The 25,931-nt window shown below is 47.3% G+C and overlaps 2 protein-coding genes across 5 annotated transcripts in view; both read left to right on the forward strand.

Annotated features, from left to right (window-relative positions):
- The window catches only part of DNTTIP1 (deoxynucleotidyltransferase terminal interacting protein 1), a 42,003-nt gene extending 22,564 nt beyond the window's left edge, over window positions 1-19,439 (forward strand). The window contains exons 2-11 of the mRNA XM_026455302.1: window positions 2,903-3,001; window positions 7,668-7,736; window positions 7,999-8,055; window positions 8,596-8,654; window positions 10,227-10,272; window positions 12,344-12,402; window positions 12,504-12,564; window positions 17,158-17,229; window positions 18,907-18,962; window positions 19,079-19,439. Of these exons, the coding sequence (XP_026311087.1) occupies window positions 2,903-3,001; window positions 7,668-7,736; window positions 7,999-8,055; window positions 8,596-8,654; window positions 10,227-10,272; window positions 12,344-12,402; window positions 12,504-12,564; window positions 17,158-17,229; window positions 18,907-18,962; window positions 19,079-19,217 (717 nt within the window). The 3' untranslated portion in view covers window positions 19,218-19,439. The remainder of the gene's footprint in view (window positions 1-2,902; window positions 3,002-7,667; window positions 7,737-7,998; window positions 8,056-8,595; window positions 8,655-10,226; window positions 10,273-12,343; window positions 12,403-12,503; window positions 12,565-17,157; window positions 17,230-18,906; window positions 18,963-19,078) is intronic.
- Window positions 19,440-20,604: 1,165 nt separating this feature from the next.
- On the forward strand, window positions 20,605-24,712 carry UBE2C (ubiquitin conjugating enzyme E2 C). 4 transcript variants are annotated; one of them, XM_023197067.2, is made up of 6 exons: window positions 20,605-20,830; window positions 21,476-21,503; window positions 22,307-22,393; window positions 23,151-23,355; window positions 23,462-23,521; window positions 24,456-24,712. In XM_023197067.2, exons 1-6 carry the CDS (start codon window positions 20,730-20,732, stop codon window positions 24,512-24,514), a joined length of 540 nt encoding a protein of 179 aa, XP_023052835.1. In that variant the 5' UTR covers window positions 20,605-20,729; the 3' UTR covers window positions 24,515-24,712. The 4 variants fall into 4 exon arrangements, with proteins under 4 accessions (XP_023052835.1, XP_023052836.1, XP_023052838.1 ...); XM_023197068.2 differs by lacking the exon at window positions 23,151-23,355 and adding an exon at window positions 23,000-23,150 and having other exon boundaries at window positions 20,644-20,830; XM_023197069.2 differs by lacking the exon at window positions 20,605-20,830 and adding an exon at window positions 21,032-21,327.
- The last annotated feature ends 1,219 nt before the right edge of the window (window positions 24,713-25,931 follow it).

The raw sequence follows: 25,931 nt of genomic DNA on the forward strand, positions 1-25,931 counted from the left end.
TTTTTTTTTTTTTTTTTTTTTTTTTTTTTTGAGATGGAGTCTCACTCTGTCGCCCAGGCTGGAATGCAGTGGCCGGATCTCAGCTCACTGCAAGCTCTGCCTCCCGGGTTCATGCCATTCTCCTGCCTCAGCCTCCCGAGCAGCTGGGACTACAGGCGCCCGCCACCTCGCCCGGCTAGTTTTTTGTATTTTTTAGTAGACACGGGGTTTCACCATGTTAGCCAGGATGGTCTCGAACTCCTGACCTCGTGATCCGCCCGTCTCGACCTCCCAAAGTGCTGGGATTACAGGCTTGAGCCACCGCGCCCGGCCTCGATTTTTGTGTTTTTAGTAGAGACAGGGTTTCGCTATGTTGGCCAGGCTGGTCTTGAACTCCTGGCCTCCAATGTTCCATCTGCCTTGGCCTCACAAAGTGCTGGGATTACAGGTGCGAGCCACCATACCCGACGTTTTTTTTGTTTTTTTTTTTTGTTTTTTCTTTGGGGCGGGGGGAGGCGGCAGAGTTTTACTCTTGTTGCCCAGGCTGGAGTGCAGTGGCGCAATCTCAGCTCACTGCAACCTCCGCCTCCCAGGTTCAAGCGATTCTCTGCATCAGCCTCCCAAGTAGCTGGGATTACAGGCATGCAACACCACACTCGGCTACTTTAGTACTTTTAGTAGAGATGGGGTTTCTCCATGTTGGTCAGACTGGTCTCAAACTCCCGACCTCAGGTGATCCTCCTGCCTCAGCTTCCCAAGGTGCTGGGATTACAGGCGTGAGCCACCGCACCTGGCCAGTACAGATATTTTTAACAATATAGCCAGAAGTCACTAAAACTCACCTCCCAGAGATACCAAATTGTTAACATTGACTGTGTAGTCTCCCAGCTTTATTTGTGGTATGTGTGTGTGCATATGCATTAAAAAAAAAAATCATTTTACACACAACTGTTCTGCAACTTGATTTATTTTACTTGGCATACTTTTGTTTTGTTTTGAGATGGATTCTACCTCTGTCACCCAGGCTGGAGTACAGTGGCACAATCTTGGCCCACTGCAACCCCCACCTCCAAGCTTCAAGTGATCATCCTGCTTCAGCCTCCCAAGTAGCTGGGATTATAAGTGTGCACCACCACACCCGGCTAATTTTTTTGTATTTTTAGTAGAGACAAGGTTTCACCATGTTGGCCAGGCTGGTCTCAAACTCCTGACCTAAAGTGATCCTCGCGCCTTGGCCTCTCAAAGTGCTGGGATTACAGGCGTGAGCCACTGCACCTGGCCTATTTGACATATTTTGGTCATGTCTCTAAGTCAGTACATAATAGTTCCCCCCGATTCCTTTGTAATGGCGACAGAGTAATCTATTTGATGGACCAACTTCCATAAGCTAGCCCCTAGAATATTCAGATTGTTTTCGTTTTTCTCTATTACAGACAATACTATAATGAACACTGTGAATGTACATCTTTGTTTACATGTGGGAGTATTTCTGTGAGATAAATTCCCAGAGATGGAATTGGTGGGTAAAAGCGAAAACCTATTTTTCCGTCAAGAAAATTGCTCTCTAGAAAGGTTATACAACAGTGCTTGAGAATGCCTCATTCATGACCTGATTTCATTCTCAGATCCAGAGATAGCTTACACTCACCATGTGTCCTTTATACTGCCCACCTCACAGGCTGGTTGTAAAGTACCTAAACTATTTTAACTGGCTTTCAGTTGGTTGATATTGAATACCAGTATTCATCTCCAGTTTTTACGTTTTTGTTTTAAATTAAACTCATCTGATCATTTAATCTGGCCTGAAGACTTCCTCTTAAAACTCTTGAGGTTTCTAATCGAGTCCATTCACACTCTTGTTGGTTTGATGTTAACAACAGAGGCATTTAACCTTGCTAAATATGAAATGGCAGTACATTCCCATAATTGTCTCTCACAATAGAAGTACTGGGTTCAGGTTCCAGAATTTTCCTATACCCCAGAGATAACTGACAGTTTTTCTAGGCATTACTTGACTAGACATTTTCTAGAGATGACTATTTTTATGAGGACATTCACAAGTGCCTCCTGGGTGTGTTTGGGACCTCATCGCCTATCTTCTCATGTATTCAGGCTCAAACTCTCCCCGTACCCAGCAGAGAAACCTCCCTTCCCTTTTCACAGTCGATTGGGGTTGCTGGCATCCTGGGGTCCTTGTCAAGTCTCACTCCTCTCCATTCCACAGATGTTTCTTTTAGACTGGACAGTCAGAATTCAATTAGGACTTTCTGCTATCTTAATATATTTTCTGGCCTACCCTGGCCTATTCACTTCAGACACAGGCATTCTTTTTTCCTTCTAAAGAAGTAACATATGTATATTATAAAAATCAAAAGGATGTAGATAAGCCAAGAGAAGAAAACAGTCACCCACAATATCACCTGTTACTTCGGTGTATATCCCTAGAATTCTTTTGTCTCTGTGTTTGCTTGTGCTGTGTTACATAAATAAGCTCACACTATACCAAACTATTTTACAACCTCCTTCCTTCACTTTGAGGTATATCATGAATACCTTTACCTGTCAAAACTATATTCTCTTACATCATCTTTAAATTGTGATTTTTTAATATTTACCTAGCATTTCATGGTGTGGATATGCCATAATTTATTTAAGCCTACACTTAGACATTTGGGTTATTCTTTGATGTTTTGCACTATTGATACATCAATCTTTTGGGCACCTCCAGGATTATATCCTTCAGAGGGGGAATAAAGGGAGGAGGTCGAGCCTGAAATGTAAATCTAAATCTGGCCGATCCCAACCTTGCTCATAATCACTTTTCCTTTCTGTATGAGGATAAAAGCTTGTTTTGTATTCAGTTGCCTTCAGGTTGATGCCTATTAACAGGACTCTGACCTTGTCCTCTGTTGTGCTCCCCTAGTTCTTCCAGAAGGCAGCACTGAACGTGCGAGACAATGTTGGGGAAGAGGTGGACACAGAGCAGCTGATCCAGGAAGCCTGTCGGAGCTGCCTGGAGCAGGTGAGACCAAGGGGGACAAGAGATGCAGGCACAAGTTTTAGCTCTCGAGCCTCTGATAAGAAATGTGATCTTAAGCTGGGCGTGGTGGCTCACACGTGTAATCCCAGCACTTTGGGAGGCCACGGTGGGCAGATCACTCAAGGCCAGGAGTTTGAGACCAGCTTAGGCAACATGGCGAAACCCCATCTCTACAAACAATACGAAAATTAGCTGGGCATGCTGGCGCACGCCTATAATCCTAGCTGCTTAGGAGCCATAGGCACAAGAATTGCTTGAACCCGGGAGACGGAGGTTGCAGTGAGCTGAGATGGCACCACTACACTCCAGCCTGGGTGACAGAGCAAGACTCTGTCTCAAAAAAAAAGAAATGTGATCTTACCATTAGTGGTATTTTGGGGAATGCCCAACAAGCCACATATCTGGATAGGTTGAGGCTGTTGCTCACAGGGAAGGGAAGTAGCTGCTATATGTCAGGTACCAGGATAAATGCATTATTTCTTTTATGTCTCAGAAGAAACCATGTACAGAAGATATCTTTTAATTACTATTTTATAGATGAAGAAATTGTGGCTTAGCAAACTCATAGAAGCAGAGAGTAGAGTAGCAGTAGCTGGAGGGGAGAAGTAGGGGGATGTTAATCAAAGGGTACAAACTTTTAGTTATAAGACAAACAAGTTCTGCGCAATCTGACTGACGTAGAGCATGATGACTATAGTTTATCTCTATTGTTTACTTCAAATTTGCTAAGACCATAGATCTTAAGCGTCCACACACGCAAAATGGTAGCGGTGGATGTGTTGATTGATTTCACTGTGGTAATCATTTCACTATGTATATGTATGTCAGTTCACCACATTGTACACCTTGAATATATACCATTTCTGTTTATCAGTTATACATCAGTAGAGCTAGAAAAAAATTTTTAAAGGCAAAGCAAAAAAAAAAGAAATGGCTTAAGACACACAGTAATTAGAATAGCTAAGATCAGCCAGGCACGGTGGCTCAAGCCTGTAATCCCAGCACTTTGGGAGGCTGAGACCTGAGACGGGCGGATCACGAGGTCAGGAGATCGAGACCATCCTGGCTAACACGGTGAAACCCCATCTCTACTAAAAAAATACAAAAAACTAGCCGGGCGAGGTGGCGGGCGCCTGTAGTCCCAGCTACTCGGGAGGCTGAGACAGGAGAATGGCGTAAACCCGGGAGGCGGAGCTTGCAGTGAGCTGAGATCCGGCCACTGCACTCCAGCCTGGGCAACAGAGTGAGACTCCATCTCAAAAAAAAAAAAAGAATAGCTAAGATCGGTCTCACCTCTGCAGGTACTTGGTGGATCAAGTTATCATGGCCCCATTTGGTATCATGGGGATGAGCACCCTGCTGCCTCCCTGCCTCTCTGGTGTGGTCAGGAAGCATGACATCAGGTCTATAAGTGACTGTTCCCAAGATAGAGAACCTGTTTACATGTGTCAGCTGCTGTTATTAGTAGGAATTGTTGCCATCACCCTTTTATAGGGAGACATCAGGAAAGGTCACCAACAGTTGCTGGCTCACTTTCTCACATCCCATTCATTCTGTTCACTTTGTTTTCGCTTCAGTCCCCCAGTCCCCACTACTTCACTGGAACCCCTCTTGTCAGGGTCACTAGTAACCTCCGTGTTGTCAAACCCTCTGGTCCCTGACTGTCCTCAACTTACTCAGCTTCTCAGTGACATTTGTCACAGTGGATCATTTCATGTTTCTTGGAACACTCCTCTGTTGGCTCGAGTGCCTTGACTTTGCTCCAACTTCATTGCCTACTCTTCTCCCTCACCCCCCGCCTCTAACTGTTGGTGCCTTCCCAAGTTCAGTCCTCAAACCCCTTCTCTTTCATGACTCACTGTTTTCATAGCTGTTTTCATCTAGTCCTGTGGCTTGGAAGCCAATTCAGCTGTTCATAATTCACAGAGTTATATCTCAGTCCAGAGCTACATTCACCGTTACCCAGTTCCAATCCGCTCTTCTCACAGCAGCCAGACTTATCTCTGTAAAGATGAATTAGATCATGTCACTCCCCGTTTTAAAAACCCTTCAGTGACTTTCCTGTTGCAGGGAGAATAAAGTCTTAATGCCTTACCATGACCCACAGAGCTCACCCTGGACCAGCTTCTGCCTGCTTCTTTAACTTCATTTCATCTCACCTCTCTTTTATTGACTATCCTCTGGCCGTTCTGAACTCCTTTCTGCTCCTCCAGCACAAGCTCGGGCCATTTCATTTGCTGTTATTAGTACCTGGAGTGCTCTACCCTTAACTCTGTAAAGCTGGCTCCTTCTTTCCTTCAGATCTTAGTTTAAATATCAGAGAGGTCTTCCTCTCGCACTCCTACCTCCGCTAAAATCTTGAGCTTTACAAGAGTTGAGGCCTGGCCGGGCGCGGTGGCTCACACCTGTAATCCCAGCACTTTGGGAGGCCGAGGAGGGCAGATCACGAGGTCAGGAGATCGAGACCATCCTGGCTAACATGGTGAAACCCCATCTCTACCAAAAATACAAAAAATTAGCCAGGCATTGTGGTGGGCGCCTGTAGTCCCAGCTACTCGGGAGGCTGAGGCAGGAGAATGGCGTGAACGTGGGAGGCGGAGGTTGCAGTGAGTCGAGATCGCACCACTGCACTCCAGCCTGGGCAACAGAGTGAGACTCCATCTCAAAAAAAAAAAAAAAAGAGTTGAGGCCTAATCTTGTTCACCACTGTATTCCAAGCCCTGGAATATGACTGTTAGTATGTGTACAGAGTTTGCTGAAATATTGAATTAATGAAGGAACAAACAAACGATAAATGAACAAACAAGCTTCCTGGTCTAATAGAACTTAACAGCCTACTTAAGCAGACAGGTGTGAATTAGATTACCACACAAATGTATGAGACTTGTTCACCCTTCGCTGAAAAGGAACAAAGTTTGGAGAAGAACATGAATCCAATTATGGATTAGCAGCTTTGAGCCATCCAAGCATAGACATGGGGCAGACTATTTGGTATACAAGTCTAGAGCTCAAAGGATAACCTTTTGTCTACAGCTGAATTATGGAGTTGTGGTTTATAGATATTAATTGAAGCCGTGAGAATAGGTGAGAGCAGATAGAATATGTAATGAGAGAGGGTAGAGGGAAAAGAACCAGATTGAGGAGGAAAAACCAGCAAAAAAAGCTAAGATAAAGAGTGGCCAGAGAAGTAGGAGGAACACAGGAGTGACCACAGGAGCCTGTAGAAAAGAGTGTTTCCAGAAGGGGGAGCCCTCAGCACTGTCAAATGCCTCTGGCAGAGGTCGGGTGAACCCAATTCTCCACCTGCTACAAGGTTCCTGCTCATGCACCATCTCACCTCTCCCTGTTCCATCCTTTTCTTCCTCAAATGAGCCAGTTGTTCCCACCTTCAAGCTTCTGCACTCCTCCCTGCTGCTGAAACACTTCTCCCCGGCTTTTTTTTACAGCCTCCTTCACATCTCAACTCAGAGGCCACCTTCTGAGCAAGGCCTTCCCTGGCCATTCCCTCAAAGTAGCCCCCCTCTTCTGGTGTTCTCTGTCACATCTGCCTAGGTTTTTTTTCTTTTTTTCACACAGCATCTATCATGATCCACAGTTACCTTGTTTGTTTCTGTGCTTATTATCTAGATCACCCACAAACTATAAGCTCCACAAGAGCTTGTCCTAGTTACTGCTGTGTCCACAGCACTTAGGTCCTAGGTACTCAATATTTGTTAAAAACAGCAGGCCCAGCGCACTGGCTCACGCCTGTAATCCCAGCACTTTGGGAGGCTGAGGCGGGCAGATCACGAGGTCAGAAGTTTGAGAGCAGCCTGGCCAACATGATAAAACCCCATCTCTACTAAAAATACAAAAAAAGAAAAAAATTAGCTGGGTGTGGTGGCATGCCTGTAATTTACTCCCAGCTACCCTGGAGGCTGAGGCAGGAGAATTGGTTGAACCTGGGAGGTAGAGATTGCAGTGAGCCAAGATCGTACCACTGCACTCCAGCCTGGGCAACAGAGCAAGACTCCATCTCAAAAAAGAAAAAAGAAAAACAGCAGCTGACTGAGGAATATGTGTTATGCTAATGTATTTAGTTTGAAAAAACTATAGTATGTATTTACATGGGAAAAGCAAGGAAGAATTTACATTGAAATATTAAAAGTAGTTTATGTAATGAGATTCCAGGTTTTTCTTATTTTGCTTTTTTACATTTTTAAATTTTTTTAGCTGTGATAATTCAAGTTTTTTTAAAAAATAGGTATTTATTTCTATGCATATAAATATATACATATGTGGCCGGGCGCAGTGGCTCATGCCTGTAATTGCAGCACTTTGGGAGGCCAAGGCAGGTGGATCACCTGAGGTCAAGAGTTCGAGACCAGCCTGTCCAACAGGGTGAAATCCCGTCTTTTCTAAAAATACAAAAATTAGCTGGGTATGGTGGCACACCTCTGTAGTCCCAGCTACTTTGGAGGCTGAGGCATTAGAATCACTTGAACCTAGGAGACAGAGGTTGCAGTGAGCCAAGATGGTGCTGCTGCACTCCAGCCTGGGCAACAGAGTGAGACTCTGTCTCCAAAAATTAAAAAAAAAAAAGGAAGTAGGTGGGGTGTGCTTACCCATCAAAATGGTGACTGGTAACACTTGGTCTTTTTCCCTTCAGGCTAAACTGCTATTTTCAGATGGAGAAAAAGTAATACCCAGATTGACCCATGAGCTTCCAGGAATAAAGGTCAGAGTCACTGTGTTCTGGGGTATTGGAGGGGGAGGTCCTCCAGGCTGGGAGGTAAATGAAATATGTGGGCCCCGGGAGGTTTCATGTACTTTCCATTTGTAGGACCAGGTCCAAACAACATCATGCTGGATGGGCTTCTTTGGCCTGGGTCAGAGCGGGGCTGGAGAGCAATAGTCCAGGGCTGTGTCTTCTGCAACTCCAGAGGACCTGCAGCTCCCAGGCGCTGGCCTTCCACTGACTCCCTTCGCTTTTCTTTTAGCGTGGCCGGCAGGCAGAAGAAGAATGTGCCCATCGAGGAAGCCCCCTTCCTAAAAAGGTAAACCATTTCCTTGTTTTGTTTTCTGGCTGAAAAAAGGCTCGTCAGGCCAGTTGTGGTAGCTCACACCTGTAATCCCAACACTTTGGGAGGCCAAGCCGGGAGGATCACTTGAGCTCAGGAGTTTTGAGACCAGTCTGGGTAATATACTGAGATCCTGTCTCTACAATTTAAAAAAAAAAAAAAAATAGCCTGGCATGCTGGCACGTTTCTCTTGTCCTAGCTACATGAGAGGCTGCAGTGGGAGGATCACTTGAGCCCAGGAGTTGAAGGCCATGGCGAGTTATGACCATGCCACTGCACTCCAGGCTGAGTAACAGAGTAAGACCCTGTCTCTCAGAAAAGGCTCTTCACTCCATGAGGTACTGGGCTTCCTCAAAGCCCTTTTGAGCCTTCGTAGGCATGAGAGGCAGTTTTTCTCCCTGTCCCCATCAAATGTCATTTGATCTCTTTGGAAAACCATCTCTACCAAGTGACCCCGGACCTGCCAGTGGGGCGTGACCACAGGGTCAGACCTCTGACAGCTGTTTTTTGTGGCAGAGGAAAGGACGGCCTCCTGGACACATCCTGTCAAGCGACCGGGCAGCCGCCGGCATGGTGTGAGTAGGAACCAACAGTGTGGTGATAGCATAGGGGAGCAGACAGAGAGAGGGGCCCTGAAGGAAAAGAGGCCAGGGTTCTGTGCCTGTCAAAATCAGATCCATTAGCTTAAGTCATCGTAGAGGGAGGGGGGTTACCCTGGTTTGAGGGGTGAGGAAGGAGGGTAGTGAGGAGGAAATTGTTTTACCCCCTGAACAGTTTGGCCCAGCTTGATTGAGCACCAGACGTTTGTCATTGTTAGTATATATTGAATGCTTATGACTGGTCTAAATACGTTACATACTTTATCTTTTAATCTTTATAGCCACCCTCTAAAGAAGGTATCATTAATTTTTCAGATAAAGAACAGACTCAGAATTACTTGCCTAATGTCATATAGTTACCATTACCTCCAAGTTGGTCATTTTCATATATATATATATTTTTTTTTTTTTTTTTTTTTTTGAGACGGAGTCTCGCTCTGTCGCCCGGGCTGGAGTGCAGTGGCCGGATCTCAACTCACTGCAAGCTCCGCCTCCCGGGTTTACGCCATTCTCCTGCCTCAGCCTCCCGAGTAGCTGGGACTACAGGCGCCCACCACCTCGCCCGGCTAGTTTTTTGTATTTTTTTAGTAGAGACGGGGTTTCACCATGTTAGCCAGGATGGTCTCGATCTCCTGACCTCGTGATCCGCCCGTCTCAGCCTCCCAAAGTGCTGGGATTACAGGCTTGAGCCACCACGCCCGGCAAGACTTAATTTTTTTTTTAGGGCAGTTTTAGGTTCACAGCAAAATTGAGAGGAAGGTCCAGACTTATCCCATATATTCCCTGCCCCTACACATGCACAGCCTCCCCCATTATCAACATCAGGCACCAGAGTGGTACATTTGTTACATTTGATGAGCCTACTTTGACTCGTCTTGATCCTCAGAGTGCATAGTTTCCATGAGGGTTCACTCTTGGTGTTGTACCTGAACTTAGAGAAATGCATAGTGACGGGCATCCACCATTCTAGTATCACACTGAGTGCTTTCAGTGCCCTAAAAATCCTCTGTGCTCTGCCTATTCATCCTTCCTTCCCCCCTCAACCCAGCCCCACTTTTTAAAAAAATTCTGAAGCAGCAGAATCTTTTTTAAACAAAACGTTACATGGAAGCCCAGTATTTAAATCAAATAAAGCCACACTGGTCTGGGTCAGGGGCGTGGGGTTAGTTTGAAACAATGGGCTTAGTAGATGGGATAGTATTAACTGTCATACCTTAGATGTGTCTCCTACATGAAGCAGTTCTATTCCTCACAAACACAAGATAGGTAGGGCAGTTGCCGATTTTGTCTCTTTTGACAGATGAGAAAACTGCCACTTAGAGGTTCTTGGAGTTGCTCATGCCACTATGTAAGAGCAGAGCTAGTGCTAGAATGGCTTCTAGTCCAGTGCTTTTTTTCTGTTTGTTCCTCCTCTAATGTGTCACCACGAAGGAGGATACCCAGGCTAAAGTGAGAGTGTGTGAGGAACTCCTACCACCACCAGCAAGCTGGTATTCAGTTCTAGGTCTCACCTTGGAGAATTCACCTTTATTCTTTCCTTCCAAGCAGATGGAAACCAAAATCCTGTGAACCAATTCGCCGGGAAGGCCCTAAGGTATGATTATATGAGCATGGCAGAGACCACTATCCCAGGAGATAGTCCCACTATCTCTGGGACCCACCATGGGGGAAAGGGGCAGGGGGCGAAGGATGCATGCCCACCATTCCAGAGCCATCTTCCCCCTCTCCGCCTCCAGCCACACTGGCCTCAGAGAGGATCCTGTGTAGGAATTGGAGGTAGAGGCAAAACAAAGAGAAGGCTTGAGTCTTTGCTGAAGCTTTCTCCTTGTAGGAGCTGGTGGTCACTAATACGGATTCAGTACTTAGTACTTAGTATGTAACAGGCAGTGCCCTAAATCTTTTGTGTAGACTATCTCATTTAATCTTTATAACAAACTTATGAGATCGATTCTGTGAACCATTCTATAAATGAGGGGTCTCCTTTTCTGCCAACTTTCCTGTGGGCATAAATTACTTTATTCAGTTGTCTTATACACTTAATGCACTTAAGACTTGCCCAAAGTCACATAACTCGCAAGTGATCGAGCCAAGTCTCAAACCCAAGACCCGCTGACACCAGAGTCTGTGCTCTCAACCATTAGCCTCTGTTGCCTCTCTTTCTTTCCTGAGTTCTTCCTCAGCAGTGACTTATATAAATGCATGTTCCCCAGAATTCTCTCCTTGGCCCACTTCTCCATCTAAAGTAACTCTCTGGATAATCTAAATCATATACTCTTATGGTTTCAGGGACCACCATGTTCTAAAACTCCCATACCTCTTTGTCCATCCCATGCCTCGCTTTCTACTTTAAAACTTACATATCCTACTATCTGGTTGACCACTCTGCTGGAAGTTCCACAGGCATTTCAGACTCAGCATATCCAAACATGAAATCAGAATCTTTCCTCACAGTCTTTCTTTTTTTTTTTTTTTTTTTTTGAGACGGAGTCTCGCTCTGTCGCCCAGGCTGGAGTGCAGTGGCCGGATCTCAGCTCACTGCAAGCTCTGCCTCCCAGGTTTACATCATTCTCCTGCCTCAGCCTCCCGAGTAGCTGGGACTACAGGCGCCCGCCACCTCGCCCGGCTAGTTTTTTTTTTTTTGTATTTTTTAGTAGAGACGGAGTTTCACCATGTTAGCCAGGATGGTCTCGATCTCCTGACCTCGTGATCCGCCCGTCTCGGCCTCCCAAAGTGCTGGGATTACAGGCTTGAGCCACCGCGCCCGGCCCCTCACAGCCTTTCTTTACATTCTTTATCTTAATCATCTGCCTCCTCCTCTTCCTCACCTTCCTACATCCAGTCAAGTCCTGGACAATTCTCCTTCTTAAATATATTGCAGTTCCTATTTCCTTCTCTTCATCCTTACTGCTGCCCTAGCTCAGGCCCTTAGCATCTTTCCAACTGCTTTATCACAGCGGCGTCCAAACTGCTCTCCCTGCCTGTAGTCTTGCTCCTTCAAATCCGTTATCCACATTGCTAGAAGACTAAGCTATCTTTAAAGTAAATCTGACTCTCCCTGTTTAGAGGCCTTCAGCGATTCCCCATTGCCTACAGAAGAAATAAAATGCAGTCCCCTGAACATAACCTCCTAGGACCTCCTACTCCTCTGTGTTTCTCTCTCCAGCCCCATCAGTTGCCACTCCCTAATTTGTACTCTGTTAGCAGCACAGAATTACTAGTAGTTTCTCCAGCATGCCAGGCTGCCTCTCACCTGTCTTTGTTCATGCTGCCCCCTGTCTGGAATGCCCTTGTTCCTCACCCGCTTTACCCCAACTTGTGCTCACCCTTTCAGAATTAACTTGGGAAATGCCTCTCTAAGGAAGCCTTCCTGGCTGTACCCTCAGACCCTGCACTCACCTGTGTCATTGCCATCGCATAATGATGTAATTATCTCTACTTATGTCAGTGGCATCCTAGAAAACAGAGACTATATCTTATTCACCTCTTTATCCTCAGTATCTAGCACAGACAGGGCCTGTTATATTGTGAGTACTCAGTGTCTTGGGTAAATGGTTGATTAAATAATAGACAAGGGTAAGGGTTAGAAAAGGGCAGGGGGAGGAGTATTTCTGTCCTACCCACCAGATTAAACTTCACCCTCACCAGCTTCTCTGTTTTTTGCACAGTGGGACCCAGCTCGCCTGAATGAATCTACCACCTTTGTGTTGGGATCTCGAGCCAACAAGTAAGTTTAAGAGCTTTGGCACTGATGGAGGAAACAACTCAGGAGTTCACTAGTAGGACTACACTTTCTGGAATCTTTACCACTTGGCTTTTACTTTTCAGGGCGCTGGGGATGGGGGGCACCAGAGGAAGGATCTACATCAAGCACCCACACCTCTTTAAGGTAGGTGAGTGCTGAGAGGAAAGCAGGCCATTGCATTGGGAGTAGACTGGGAACTCCACTCAGCACAGAGAAGCTTAGAACAAACACTGATCTTGGAGTCGGGACATCTGGGTTCTAGTTGCGCCTCTGCAATTTACCTTTACCTTTCATGATTTACTCAGCACCTCTGTGCCTCAGTAACAACAGCTACTTTGCCTGCAGGTTTATTGGGTGCCAAACACAGTTTTAAATACTACACTTATATTTTCTTAAAAAATAAATATTGCCATCTTTATTTCACAAATTTGAAACAATCAGAGGTTGAGAAAGGCTGAGTGACTTGACCACAGTTATTCAGCCAGAAGTGGTAAGTCAGGATTCAAATCTAGGTCTGTCCTCACCAAAGCCTGAGCTCTTAACCACTAACATATTTGGTTCTCTGTAAATCAGAGTTTGGGCCAGGCGCGTGAGCTCACGCCTGTAATCCCAGCACTTTGGGAGGCCAAGGCGGGAGGATCACCTGAAGTCGGGAGTTCAAGACCAGCCTGACCAACATGGAGAAACCCTGTCTCTACTAAAAATACAAAAGTAGCTGGGCATGGTGGCTCATGCCTGTATAATTCCAGCTACTTGGGAGGCTGAGGCAGGAGAATCACTTGAACCCAGGAGGCAGAGGTTGTAGTGAGCCAAGATTGTGCTGCCCTCATATTTGCATTTTAAAATAACTCCGGGGCCAGGCACAGTGGCTCACACCTGTAATCCCAGCACTTTTGGGAGGCCAAGGCAGGCAGATTACCTGAAGTCAGGAATTCAAGACCAGACTGACAAACATGGAAAAACCCCTTCTCTACTAAAAATACAAAAATTAGCTGGGCATGGTGGTGCGTGCCTATTATCCCAGCTATTTAGGAGGCTGAGGCAGGAGAATCGCTTGAACCCAGGAGGCAGAGGTTGCGGTGAGCCAAGATCGCGGCATTGCACTCTAGCCTGGACGACAAGAGCAAAACTCCATCTCAAAAAAAGAAAAATAGAGTTTGGAGTGAGGCAGGGTCCTATGCCTTTTCAAAGAGGGTACTCCTCTTGTGAGAGCAGCTATGTTTTGGTCCCCACTGTTTGAGGGAATAATGGAGGAAATCATAAACTCACTCACCCTCTTTTTTTTTTTTTTTTTGGAGACAGAGTCTGGCTCTGTCGCCCAGGCTGGAGTGCAGTGGCCGGATCTCAGCTCACTGCAAGCTCCGCCTCCCGGGTTCCCGCCATTCTCCTGCCTCAGCCTCCCGAGTAGCTGGGACTACAGGCGCCCGCCACCTCACCTGGCTAGTTTTTTTGTATTTCTTAGTAGAGACGGGGTTTCACCGTGTTAGCCAGGATGGTCTCGATCTCCTGACTTCGTGATCCGCCCGTCTCGGCCTCCCAAAGTGCTGGGATTACAGGCTTGAGCCACCGCGCCCGGCCCTCACTCACCCTCTTAAATGATTTTGTATTTTATCGGTCACGGGAGCATCAACGTAGATTAGAAGAATAGCAGTGCATATGTGTTCCACGCATGGTTTTTTGCACCTGTATGTAAGACTTGGCACCCCTTGCCAGAACTGCACAGACCCTGTGGGGTTCCAGAATCACGGGCTTTCTCTGCCACGTTTTGTGCAAGTTTTCAAGTTCTTTGAAAGGCATACCTGCTCACACTTCTTCTCCAGTCTGACATCCTCGAGTCCCAACACCTAAACCATTTTCCCAGTGGCTCTTTCTTTGTTCTCCTCTCTTAATGTCGTATTCCCATTACCTGGGTGGCCTTCCTCTCCCATCCTTATCTGCCTGACTATTCTTTAAGATCCACCTCCTCCAAGAAGCTTTGTTTGTATCATCCCCAAAATCAATACACCCTTGGACCTACTTCGAATTCCCACTTCAGTGTGGTTAAAAGTACGGCTTCAAGGCCTGGTTCCATTACTTTACTAGCTGCATGAACTTGAACAAATGGCTCCATATTTCTTTTTTCTTTTTTTTAACTAGCTCAAGTCTGGGAATTGATCCACATTTCTGAGTCTGTTTTTGTCCTGTATAAAATGAGAATAGTGATAGACCAATGCTTTTTTTTTTTTTTTTTTCCTGAAACGGAGTCTTGCTGTGTCACATAGGCTGGAGTGCAGTGGTGTGATCTCAGCTCACTGCAACCTCCACCTCCCAGATTCAAGCAGTTCTCTGCCTCAGCCTCCCAAGTAGCTGGGATTACAGATACCCACCACTACGCCCGGCTAATTTTTGTATTTTTAGTAGAGATGGGGTTTCACCATGTTGGCCAGGCTGGTCTCAAACTCCTGACCTCGTGATCCACCCTCCTCGGCCTCCCAAAGTGCTGCATTACAGGCGTGAGCCACTGTGCCCAGCCCTAGACCAACCTTTTAAGGTTAACTAACAGAGAGTGTAGTAAAGCACTCAGCATAATGCCTGGCACATAGTAAGGGCTCAATAAATGTTAACCATTATTATCATAGTTTCCCAATTCTAAAATCCACCATTTGTAATAAACTCCGAACCCACACTCTTATTACCAGTGGTTATTACCTCTCATTTTAATCTTTCCAGTCCAATAACTGGAGGGAACATTTTTTGTTGTTTCACTTTACAATTTTTTTTTTTTTTTTTTTTTTTTTTAATGGGACAGAGTCTCCCTCTGTCACCCAGGCCGGAGTGCTGCAGCACGATCTCGGTGCACTGCAACCTCTGTCTCCCAGGTTCAAGCAATTCTTCTGACTCAGCCTCCCAAGTAGCTGGGATTACAGGCACCCGCCACCACGCCCAGCTAATTTTTATATTTTTAGTAGAAACGAGTTTTCACCGTGTTAGCCAGGCTGGTCTCAAACTCCTGACCTCATGATCCACAGCCTCAGCCTCCCAAAGTGCTGGGATTACAGACATGAGCCACTGCACCTGGCCCAACTTTACAATTCTCTATTAGTGATTATAAGTATCTTTTCAGTCGTTTAGAATCTATTTGTATTTCTTCTGTAAGCTGCCTGTTATATCTTTTGCCCATTTTTCTGTCCTTCAGAAGCCATTATTCAAATTCTTTCCTTTTTTAAATGTTTTGATTATAGAAATAATATATAAACCCACTCCTGTTGTAAAAAGATTCAGACAATACATAGGAGGTAATAGAGAGCAAAACACAGTTTCTTGGCCAGGTGCAGTGACTCATGCCTGTAATCCCAGCACTTTGGGAGCCCAAGGCAGGCGGGTCACCTGAGGTCAGGAGTTCAAGACCAGCCTGGCCAACATGGCAAAACCACATCTCTACTAAAAAGTACAAAAATTAGCCGGGCATGGTGGTGTACTCCTGTAGTTCCTAGCTACTCTACTCAGGAGGCTGAGGCAGGAGAATTGCCTAAACCCACGAGGCAGAGGTTGCAGTGAGTCGAGATCACACCACTGCACTCCAACCTGGGTGACAGAGCAATAGTCTGTCTCAAAAAAAAAAAAATCAGTGTCCCTTCACTCCTCGAATTTTTTATTTTTTAAGGCGCTTAAATTCTGGTTTCTAGGCGCCCAACCTAAAAACCAGAATTTAAGTCTTATTTGGGCTGAGCACGGTGGCTCATACCTGTAATCCCAACAGTTTGGAAGGCTGAGGTGGGTGGATTAGTTGAGACCAGGAGTTCAAAACCAGCCTGGCCAACATGGTGAAACCCTGTCTCTACTAAAAATACAAAAGTCAGCTAGGTGTGGTGGCGCATGCCTGTAATCCCGGCTACTCAGGAGGCTGAAGCAGAAGAATAGCTTGAACCCAGGAGGCGGAGGTTGTATTGAGCCAAGATTACACCACTGCACTCTAGCCTGAATGACAGAGTGAGACTCCGTCTTAATAAATAAATAAACAACCGGGCGCAGTGGCTCACACCTGTAATCCCAACACTTTGGGAGGCCAAGGCGGGCCGATAACCTGAGGTTGGGAGTTCAAGACTAGCCTGAACAACATAGAGAAACCCCGTCTCTACTAAAAATACAAAATTAGCCAGGCGTGGTGGCGCATGCCTGTTGTCTCAGCTACTTGGGAGGCTGAGGCAGGAGAATCGCTTGACCCCGGGAGGCGGAGGTTGTGGTAAACCGAGATCATTCCATTGCACTCCAGCCTGGGCAACAAGAGTGAAACTCCGTCTCAATAAATAAATAAACAAACAAACCTTATTTGTAACTCCAAAACTGAGTTCTTAACCATGATGCTATTATGCATCTGACAGTACATGAGGTGCCCTGATTTTTGTTTTATTATGGTCACTGTAATAATTACAGGCGTTATAAGCCACCTCAGTTCATTTTTTTAAAAGAGGAAGCTCTAAAATAATAGTTATCAGTCCCACCAGTTGCCCAGGGTGCTTTGTTTTGAGAAGGGAGTGAGGATTGGGAGTATACTAAGTCTGGGAATTGGGTCCCATGGTCTGCCCTCTGGGTTTGGCTCAGCTTTCTCTGAAGAGATTAGTGAGCCCTCTAAGTCCACCACACTAGGAGACAAGAACTTTTGCTAAGAGCTGCTCAAGGGCCAAGAGTATGCTCTGGGACCAAATGAGAAGAGCCCCTTACCTGAGGCTGATTTTCTTATAACTTCATCCCTTACAGTATGCAGCTGACCCCCAGGACAAGCACTGGCTGGCTGAGCAGCATCACATGCGGGCAACAGGGGGCAAGATGGTAAGCAGTATTCATTTGTGCCACTGCCAGCGACCCACCCCACCTGGAAACCAGGATTTTGGCTGTAGGTGACAGCTTACCTCCAAATCTGACTCCCAAAGCCTGACCAGTGTGTGAGAAGAGAGACTTATAGGCCCATTTCTTCATGCGGAAGAGCAAATTGTAATCTTCAGGTTCCCTTCCCTATCCCCTAGATCTCCCTTCCGCCCCCTCACACTTTCTCCTCATGCCTCCAAGATCACATATTTGGATATTAGCTGTCCATGGGAATAGCAGGTATAAGACACACAATACAACTTTTCCCCACTACTGCACCCATTGATAGACTTCACTCATTGATCACTCTTCCACCAGACACAGCTATAGAATCTTTTCTCAAACCAGTACTCGAGGCCGCAACCCTTGGCAGCAGGAGTTAGCAGTGAAATGTGTTTGCACACCTGGCAGCCCCTTCCAGATTTACCTCTACTTAAAGAGTTCTCAGATCATATGAAACAGCAACCTTAGAAAATCATCATTGCATGTGTTCAAAAACTAGTGTTGAGGGCTTTGTCCATCACACACAATGTCCCCCACCTGAGGACTCACTCACTCCCACCACAGGTACTGCTCCTTTTAGAGTCTAAGTGTCTTACAAACTGATATGCCATCTCCTTTCTGGCAGTGAGAGCTACCTTTTATTTTATTGTACTACTCCATGCCTATGCTTTACTTCAAAAAAGATTTAAGCTCCATGTACATAAAATACAACATAACATAAGAAATAGATGGTAGGGGGTGGGGGCAGGACCTAAAATTAAGCCACCAGTAAAACTAGTTCTTTAAAAAAAAAAAAAAAAAGTTTTTTATATTGCTGACCTGGGAGACCTGTGCACTTCTACAGATGCTGGCAAATTCAGCTCTAGGCCCTACTCATGGACACCTGATTTGTTATGGTTCATAGTGCCCATAAGATGTAGGCAAATTACTCAAAGGATACACAGTTATTCCTGACCCTAACATTAAAAAGTCTCCCACAGAAGACTTTCTAATGTGATGAACAACTCTTCCTATATGTTAAGTTCACAAAAGGGCCTTCACCCACTGTAGACTGAGGCATTGTGACAAAGCATTTCTACAGGCCCCAGTACGATACAGGCCAGTTACTAGACAGCAGGGCAGTTTATCATGTTTTCCATTTTGCCATAAATTCAAAACCAAGTTATCTTTGTCCTCAGAGGGAGCACATGGTTTCCTCTTCCTCATTTCCTATTTCCATGTATATTTTGCTGGCTTTCTTGCCATTTTGTTATAACCCACCTTGGGTCCTTTTGTACACTTGATCTTAACCAAAAGGTGTAGGAGTAATGGTGGATCCCTTTTTTTTTTCTTTATTTTCTTTTTTTTATTTTTACTTTTCACCACATCATTCAAGAGAGAAATGGGTCCTTTTTTAAAAGAGGAGGCTATAAGTCACCAGTCCCTACTCTCCCATCCATAAAGCATCTACTTTAGTAAAAGATTGTCTCAAGGAACCATTCCCATCTCCCCCCACTTACTCTTCCCTACTAAATTGTAAACCGCATCCGCCCTCTTCCACCTAGTACCAGGCCTTACATTAAGCAGATGTTTAATGAAGTGTTACTGAGTTGGAGTGAAATGAATCGCAATGATCCCTCTCCCTTGCTCCTGCCTCAGGCCTACCTCCTCATCGAGGAGGACATCCGGGACCTTGCGGCCAGTGATGACTACAGGTAACACCAGTGGGTCTCCTGCCCCTTCTCCTCTCCCTGCCTCAAAGTAGGCCCTAGAATGAGGCAGGGCCTATGTCCTCACTTTCCCCAACTTCCCTCTTCAATGTCTGTTCCAGAGGATGCCTGGATCTGAAGCTAGAAGAATTGAAATCCTTTGTCCTACCCTCCTGGATGGTGGAGAAGATGAGAAAGTATATGGAGACACTACGGACAGAGAATGAGCATCGTGCTGTTGAAGCACCTCCACAGACCTGAGGCCAGGTCCCCTGGCCACACTTGGCAGCCTTCCTCCAAAGCCCTCTTCACACGGCTGAGGCCACCGCTGGGACTGCTCCTAGATGGATCTCAGCGGCATTAAGCTGTGCCTGAGCGAGTTTGTAGTGACTCACTGCACAGCACCCCCAGACTGGCATGTGGTTCTATATTTGTAAAGTTATTGGGATAAGAAACAATTAAACAGTTTGTAATTAACACAGATGGTAAACCTGTACCTTGCGGGAACTGACAGAACATCAAGGGCTCTAGAAGTGGATGTAGGAAAAAAGGACAAGATAACCCTCACCCATAACAGTATAGAGCCAGGCTTGATGAGACCAAGCTGGGAGCACCATGTACCTTGCCCATCTTCCCTTTCCCCATTTGTAGTTTCTTTACCCAGCTAATTTAAGGACATGGCGGCGGAATGTGGTGGAGTTTGATGACAGATCATATGAAAAACAGAGTTGGCTTTTATTGCTCCCATTTTACAGGTTAAGGTACTAAAGGACCTGCCCCAAGGTCACACACTACCCCTTGGAGAGGTAGGATATACAGGATATGAACCTGTGTTATTGGGGTTGTTTGTTTGAAGACAGTCTTGCTCTGTTGCCTAGGCTAGAGTGCAGCCTCTGGCTCAAGCGATTCTCCCGCCTCAGCCTCAGCCTCAGCCTCTCCAGTGGCTGGGACTACAGGTTCGTGCCACCTCACCAGCCTTTTTTTTTCCCCCCCTTAAGTAGAGACAGGCCTCCCTATATTGCTCAGGCTGGTCTCGAACTCCTGGATTCAAGCGATCCTCTTGCCTGAGCCTTCCAAAGTGTTTGGGATTACAGACGTGAGCCACAGCGCCGGGCCTGAACCAATGCTGTCTTTTTTTTTTTTTCAGTCATCTCTGCGGAGATGTGTGAACCTATGTTTTCTAATAGGGAGCCTGCTGCTCTAGCCATCAGCCTTTAGTTTTTCCCCTCGCTGGGATTTTCAGATACTTAGGACCCAGCAAAGATGCCCCGGCGATTATAATTGTGGGGAGGAGCAGAGGTTTCTGGTTTGGGGGAAGGGTACCAGTGCCGCAGGATTGGAGGCACTCCCCGAGGGAGATCGGATCAAGGCTGGGTGTGCCGGGTGTTCCCAAGCGCAGTAAGGTGTGTAGCCTTAAGGAGGGGTTCATCCCACATGGACGTTTTCTTGGCCCTTTAATAGTTAGCGTTTTCCAAAGGCCACCAATCCGCTACGGATTCGTTAGTTAATGGCAGCCCGTCTACCAATCGGCTGTCAGAAGCGGGATCCTGACGCCCAATAGTGGTGCGCCGGTGGGTAGGTCTAGCAGTGGAGCAGCGACAGAGCGCTCCGGCCCGTCCCATTGGCTGGATCAAACCCAAGCGAGTCACTGATTGGTCGACGCCCCCAGAGGGTTACAATTCAAACGCGGGCGGGCGGCCCCGCAGCCCTGCAGTTGCAGTCGTGTTCTCCGAGTTCCTGTCTCTCTGCCAACGCCGCCCGGACGCCGCCCGGATGGCTTCCCAAAACCGCGACCCAGCAGCCACAAGCGTCACCGCCTCCCGTAAAGGAGCCGAGCCGAGCGGGGGCGCCGCCCGGGGTCCCGTGGGCAAAAGGTGGGTGACGCGGCGTACCACTCGCTGGGCCTGCCATGCCCTAGGCATTGGGACCCAGAGCAAAGATTTCTAGGACCACCCCCGTCCCACCTCCTGGAGCGGGAGATAAGCGGGTGCAGAGGAACACGCCAGGAGCTCGGGGCCTGGCATTCCCCTGGGCATGGGTGCCGAGGGCGGAGACTTCCGAGACTCCCACCTCCTTGCGCGGGTGAGATTTGAGAGAGAGGGGACACGCCAGGAGCTCAGACCGTTCTTTGAGACTCTCCCGAAGGAGGATGGGAGGGGAGGGGAGGGGCGCTGCCAGGCTCCTTCCCGGGTGGGCCTAGATGAAGACGCGCAAGGACCCTCGTGACTTGGCGGAGACAGGGGAAGGGAGAAGTTGACTCGGGCAAGGAAGAGATGCCAAAGCCTGGGGAATTAAGAACATGCCAGAATCATCCCGAGGGAGTCTGGAATTAGGGAGGGTGAGGACTCGCTAGGATCGTCCTGTGGATCTGGTGAGTGTACCCTGAGCTGAGCCTGACCTTGAGGAAGCGGGGAGCCTCCATGACGGCTCCCCCTGAGAGATTCAGATGGGAGAAGATGCACCATCTGGAGCCCTGGCCCATCCAGACTCCCAGATAACCCCGAATGCTCTTTTTGCAGGCTACAGCAGGAGCTGATGACGCTCATGGTGAGTGACTAAGTACCCGGAACCCCAGCCTTCCACCCAATTTTCAGTAGCCTCCTTTCCTCCGTCAGCTTTTTTGCTAGACATAGGGGTAAAATATAAATGTAATTTGCTCCCTCCTGGGAAGAAGTTCACACACCCCACCTACACCATTGCTTCCAGCAGTCCCTCCTCCCAGTTCCATCCCCCCACATGAAGTTATCTCTGAAACACTTCCCTGAAGTCATACAAGACCTTCCCTGTCCAGTGTGTCCCTACTCCCTGGCCCCAACCAAGCTTTACCCACACCCAACTCCCCACCCTTCTTGGTATTTCTAGCCTATGAATTTGGTTGCTTTATTTTGGATCAGAGGGTGATGAGATTAAGGGGAGGCCGGGCGCCTTATAATCCCAACACTTTGGGATCCTAAGGTGGGTGGATCACTGGAGGTCAGGAGTTCGAGGCCAGCCTGGCCAGCATTGCAAAACCCCCTCTCTACTAAAAATACAAAAATCAACCAGGCATGGTGGTGCATGCCTGTTATTCCAGCTACTCGGGCGGCTGAGGCATGAGAATCGTTTGAACCGTGGTGACAGAGGTTGCACTGAGCCAAGCGCACTACTATTCTCCAGCCTGGGGCACAGAGCGAGTGTGTGTGTGTCTGTAGAGATGGGGTAACCCCATCTATATCTCATGTGTGTGTGTGTGTGTGTGTGTATATACATATATGAGATATGCATATATGATTAAGGGGAAAGCTCACCCACTGACTTTTGCTGTGCCTCAAAGTGTACTCCACATTCCAGCAAATGTGTTTCCTCCCCAGATGTCTGGCGATAAAGGGATTTCTGCCTTCCCTGAATCAGACAACCTTTTCAAATGGGTAGGGACCATCCATGGAGCAGCTGGAACAGTAAGTGCAGGGCTGGGATGGGAGAGTGAGTCTGGGGAGAGGTGGGAGGTGAGATCCCAGTGAGAGCTCTGCTTCAAACCTTTGGTGGAGCAAGACACTCCACCTGTGACTGGTCACATTCTCTGAGCCATGTGGCCTTGTTCTTTCCCTCTGCGCAATAAGAGGGTGGGTTTAAAGCAGGGCTGTCTATCTGAGATGTTTTTAGGGGGCCAGACAGCAAGGAAATGGATAAAGTGAGGACTTTGGCCAATAGGAGAGCACAGATCTCAAGAAGGCAGCTTCCCATTGCCGCAGATCAGGTTTAAGATGAGTCAGGAGTCCAAATCTGTGCCAAATCTCCTAATTTTTACATATTAGCAACTAATATTCTAATTGAAATAAAGCATAGAATGCCAATTTTCAATCCTTAGACCAAAGAATCACTGATGTCTCCACCAGATAAGAGGAAAGCATCAGGCTGGGCACAGTGGCTCACACCTGTAATCCCAGCACTTTGGGAGGCCGAGGCAGGCAGATCACATGAACCCAGGAGTTCAAGACTGGCCTGGGCAACATGGTGAAACCCTGTCTCTAAAATAAAAATTAAAATAAAAAAACTTGTAAAAGGCAGTGGGGAGCATCAGAACCAGCTCAACAGTGTATCTACTGTCTGCTCCCAGAGAAACTCAAGGTTCTAGCATGCCCCTTGTGTGGGGCTTGGGTTGGGATATGAGGCTGCTGCTAGAGCTTACTCTGCATGTATTTCTCCAAATGCCAGGTATATGAAGACCTGAGGTATAAGCTCTCACTAGAGTTCCCCAGTGGCTACCCTTACAATGCGCCCACGGTGAAATTCCTCACACCCTGCTACCACCCCAACGTGGACACCCAGGGTAACATATGCCTGGACATCCTGAAGGACAAGTGGTCTGCCCTATATGACGTCAGGACCATTCTGCTCTCCATCCAGAGCCTTCTAGGAGGTGACTTTAGAGACCACCCCCTCCCTTCCATGCAACTTGGGAACCTGTTGGGAGTTCCCGGGGTCAGCCCCTTCTATCCCCTTGACCTCTTTCTCTCCACCCACAGAACCCAACATTGATAGTCCCTTGAACACGCATGCTGCCGAGCTCTGGAAAAACCCCACAGGTGAGTCCTCAGTCCTTGAGCCCAGGGTGATCCCTCCCCCAACCTTCAAAGGCTTCCTCAAACAAAAGGAGCCCAGTGAGTTGGGACCGGGTTGGTTGGGGCAGGGTGGAGTATTGGCAGCAACCCACTTCTGCTTCTGCCCCAGTGCTCCTATTTGCTATAAAATAGCAATTATTTTATAGCGGAATAAAAATTTTTGGCTATAAATAATTTTGGGAAATTATCGGGGAGGCCAAGGCAGGAGGATAGCTTGAGGCCAGGAATTCGAGGTTACAGTGGACTATGATCACAGCACTGCTCTCCACCCCAGACAACAGAGTGAGACCCTGTCTCAAAAAGGGGGAAGGTGGGATTAACCTCTTCCATATTAATGCAGGTTAAGAGGTTGCTTAGTAGAGTGCCTTGCCTGTGCCCGCCAGTCTCGCTGGAAGCAAGCCTTTCCAGGAGAGCTGCCTGGATGGGCAGTGCAGGGAGAATGCCGGGCTGGGAAACCAGCCCCTCCTTCTCCACCTCCTCCCACCTTTGCATTCCTGGTCAAACTGCCTCTTGCCCACCTTAATTAACTCATCCTGGGCCAGGCACAGTGGCTCATGCCTGTAATCCCAGCATTTGGGGAGACCGAGGCGGGTGGATCACATGAGGTCAGGAGTTTGAGACCAGCCTGGCCAACATGGTGAAACCCCGTCTCTACTAAAAATACAAAAAAATTAACCAGGTATGGTGGTGGGCACCTGTAGTCCCAGCTACTCTGGAGGCTGAGGCAGGAGAATCACTTGCATCTAGGAAGCAGAGGTTGCAGTGAGCAGACATCGTGCTACTGCACTCCAGCTTGGTCAACAGAGTGAGTCTCCGTCTCAAAAACAGTAATAATAAATAGTAAAGATGAACTCATCCTGTCTCCATCACTCACTGAGACCCGCCTGTTCTCTTCCAGCTTTTAAGAAGTACCTGCAAGAAACCTACTCAAAGCAGGTCACCAGCCAGGAGCCCTGACCCAGGCTGCCCAGCCTGTCCTTGTGTTGTCTTCTTAATTTTTCCTTAGATGGTCTGTCCTTTTTGTGATTTCTGTATAGGATTCTGTATCTTGAGCTGTGGTATTATTTTTGTTTTGTTTTTGTCTTTTAAATTAAGCCTCGGTTGAACCCTTGTGATGTATATTAAATAAATGCATTTTGGTCCTTTTTTAGACAAGTTGTTGCCTTGTAGTTACACTAGGGTTGGAGGTACTCAGGGTAGGCAGAGGTGGAACTTAAGGATGTGGGGCCAAGCAGTGAGGTGACAAAGATTTATTCCCTTGTACCTTGTTTTATGACTCTGCATCTGTTTCTTCATCTATAAAATGAGTGTCACAATAATACTTCCTGTCTATGGAGTCGGTGATGCGTACCAGCAATGTTAGTGAATGTTGGAGCTCCCTCAGCTGTGTTGCAGATGAGGCTGAGCCAGACCTTAGGCTGAAACCTCCTATAGCTGTAGAAGGAACAAGCGTGTGTGTTGGGGAGGATCCCACCACACAGCCACCCCATGTTCTGTCCTGAAGAATGCTCAGGTCACCCTAAGCAGGTCCAGGGCCTGGGGAGACAGCCAGGAAAAAGCCCCTTCCCTTGCAGGACTCTCAGGTCTGAGCTCTGGTCTCCAGACTCTAGCCCAGGTCCCCTCTGGAGCTCCACCTCCAAGGGGGCACAGTCACCTGCTGTATATCCCCCAGCAAGCCCTCAGCCCCTTGGGCTGCCTCTTTTCCCTGGCCTGATGAAGTCTCCAGCCTCTGAGCCCCTAGGAGGAAACCTCTGCTGACCAGCTGGGTCCCCACAAGGGTCGGCAGGTGGAAGAGTAGGTTGAAGTGATAGCCCCTTCTCCCCACCCCCTGCAAAGCCCTTCAGGAAGATCTCCAAGGTAGATAAGCAGCACCCAGATGTGCTCCAACCTTGCACCCAACTCCTTCAGGTCTGTTAGCTGGTTGGTTGTGCAAGCCTGAAGCGGGGAGCGGTTGGGATTGGAAGTTAGGTCCCTTCATGTCTACGGTTGTGCTCTTAGGTCTCTTCTCTTGGGTTTTTTCTTAATCTAACATGCATACAAATACACTTGGGATCTTGTAAAATTAAAATATTTTCGGTAGGTGTGAAGTGGAGCCTAAGATCCAGTCTGTTTGTTTATTTTGGTTTCTAAATAGTTTCCAAGTGATGTCATTGCTGTGGTCTAGTTAAGAACAAAATTTAGAGCAATGTTCTTAGAATGGGGTCCTTCCAGCAGCACCAGCAGCACCTGGAACTTGTTAGGCAATTTCTTGACCCCAAACTGCCCTCCAGGTTCTGAAGGTCTCCCAGGGTTGAAAATCACTAGGTTAGCGGATACTGGAGAAAACCAGAGCTCAGAGCCTGGCACTAAATTAGTCAACAAATGCTGGCCAGGG

Source organism: Piliocolobus tephrosceles, chromosome 20 (genome assembly GCF_002776525.5).
Source record: "Piliocolobus tephrosceles isolate RC106 chromosome 20, ASM277652v3, whole genome shotgun sequence".
Classification (NCBI taxonomy): Eukaryota; Metazoa; Chordata; class Mammalia; order Primates; family Cercopithecidae; genus Piliocolobus; species Piliocolobus tephrosceles.

Coding starts and splice junctions, on each gene's coding strand:
- UBE2C (XM_023197067.2), top strand. CDS start 20,730: ATGGCTTCCCAAAACCGCGACCCAGCAGCCACAAGCGTCACCGCCTCC. Junction 21,504..22,306: donor AGGAGCTGATGACGCTCATG/GTGAGTGACTAA, acceptor TTTCCTCCCCAG/ATGTCTGGCGATAAAGGGAT. Junction 23,356..23,461: donor CATCCAGAGCCTTCTAGGAG/GTGACTTTAGAG, acceptor CTCCACCCACAG/AACCCAACATTGATAGTCCC.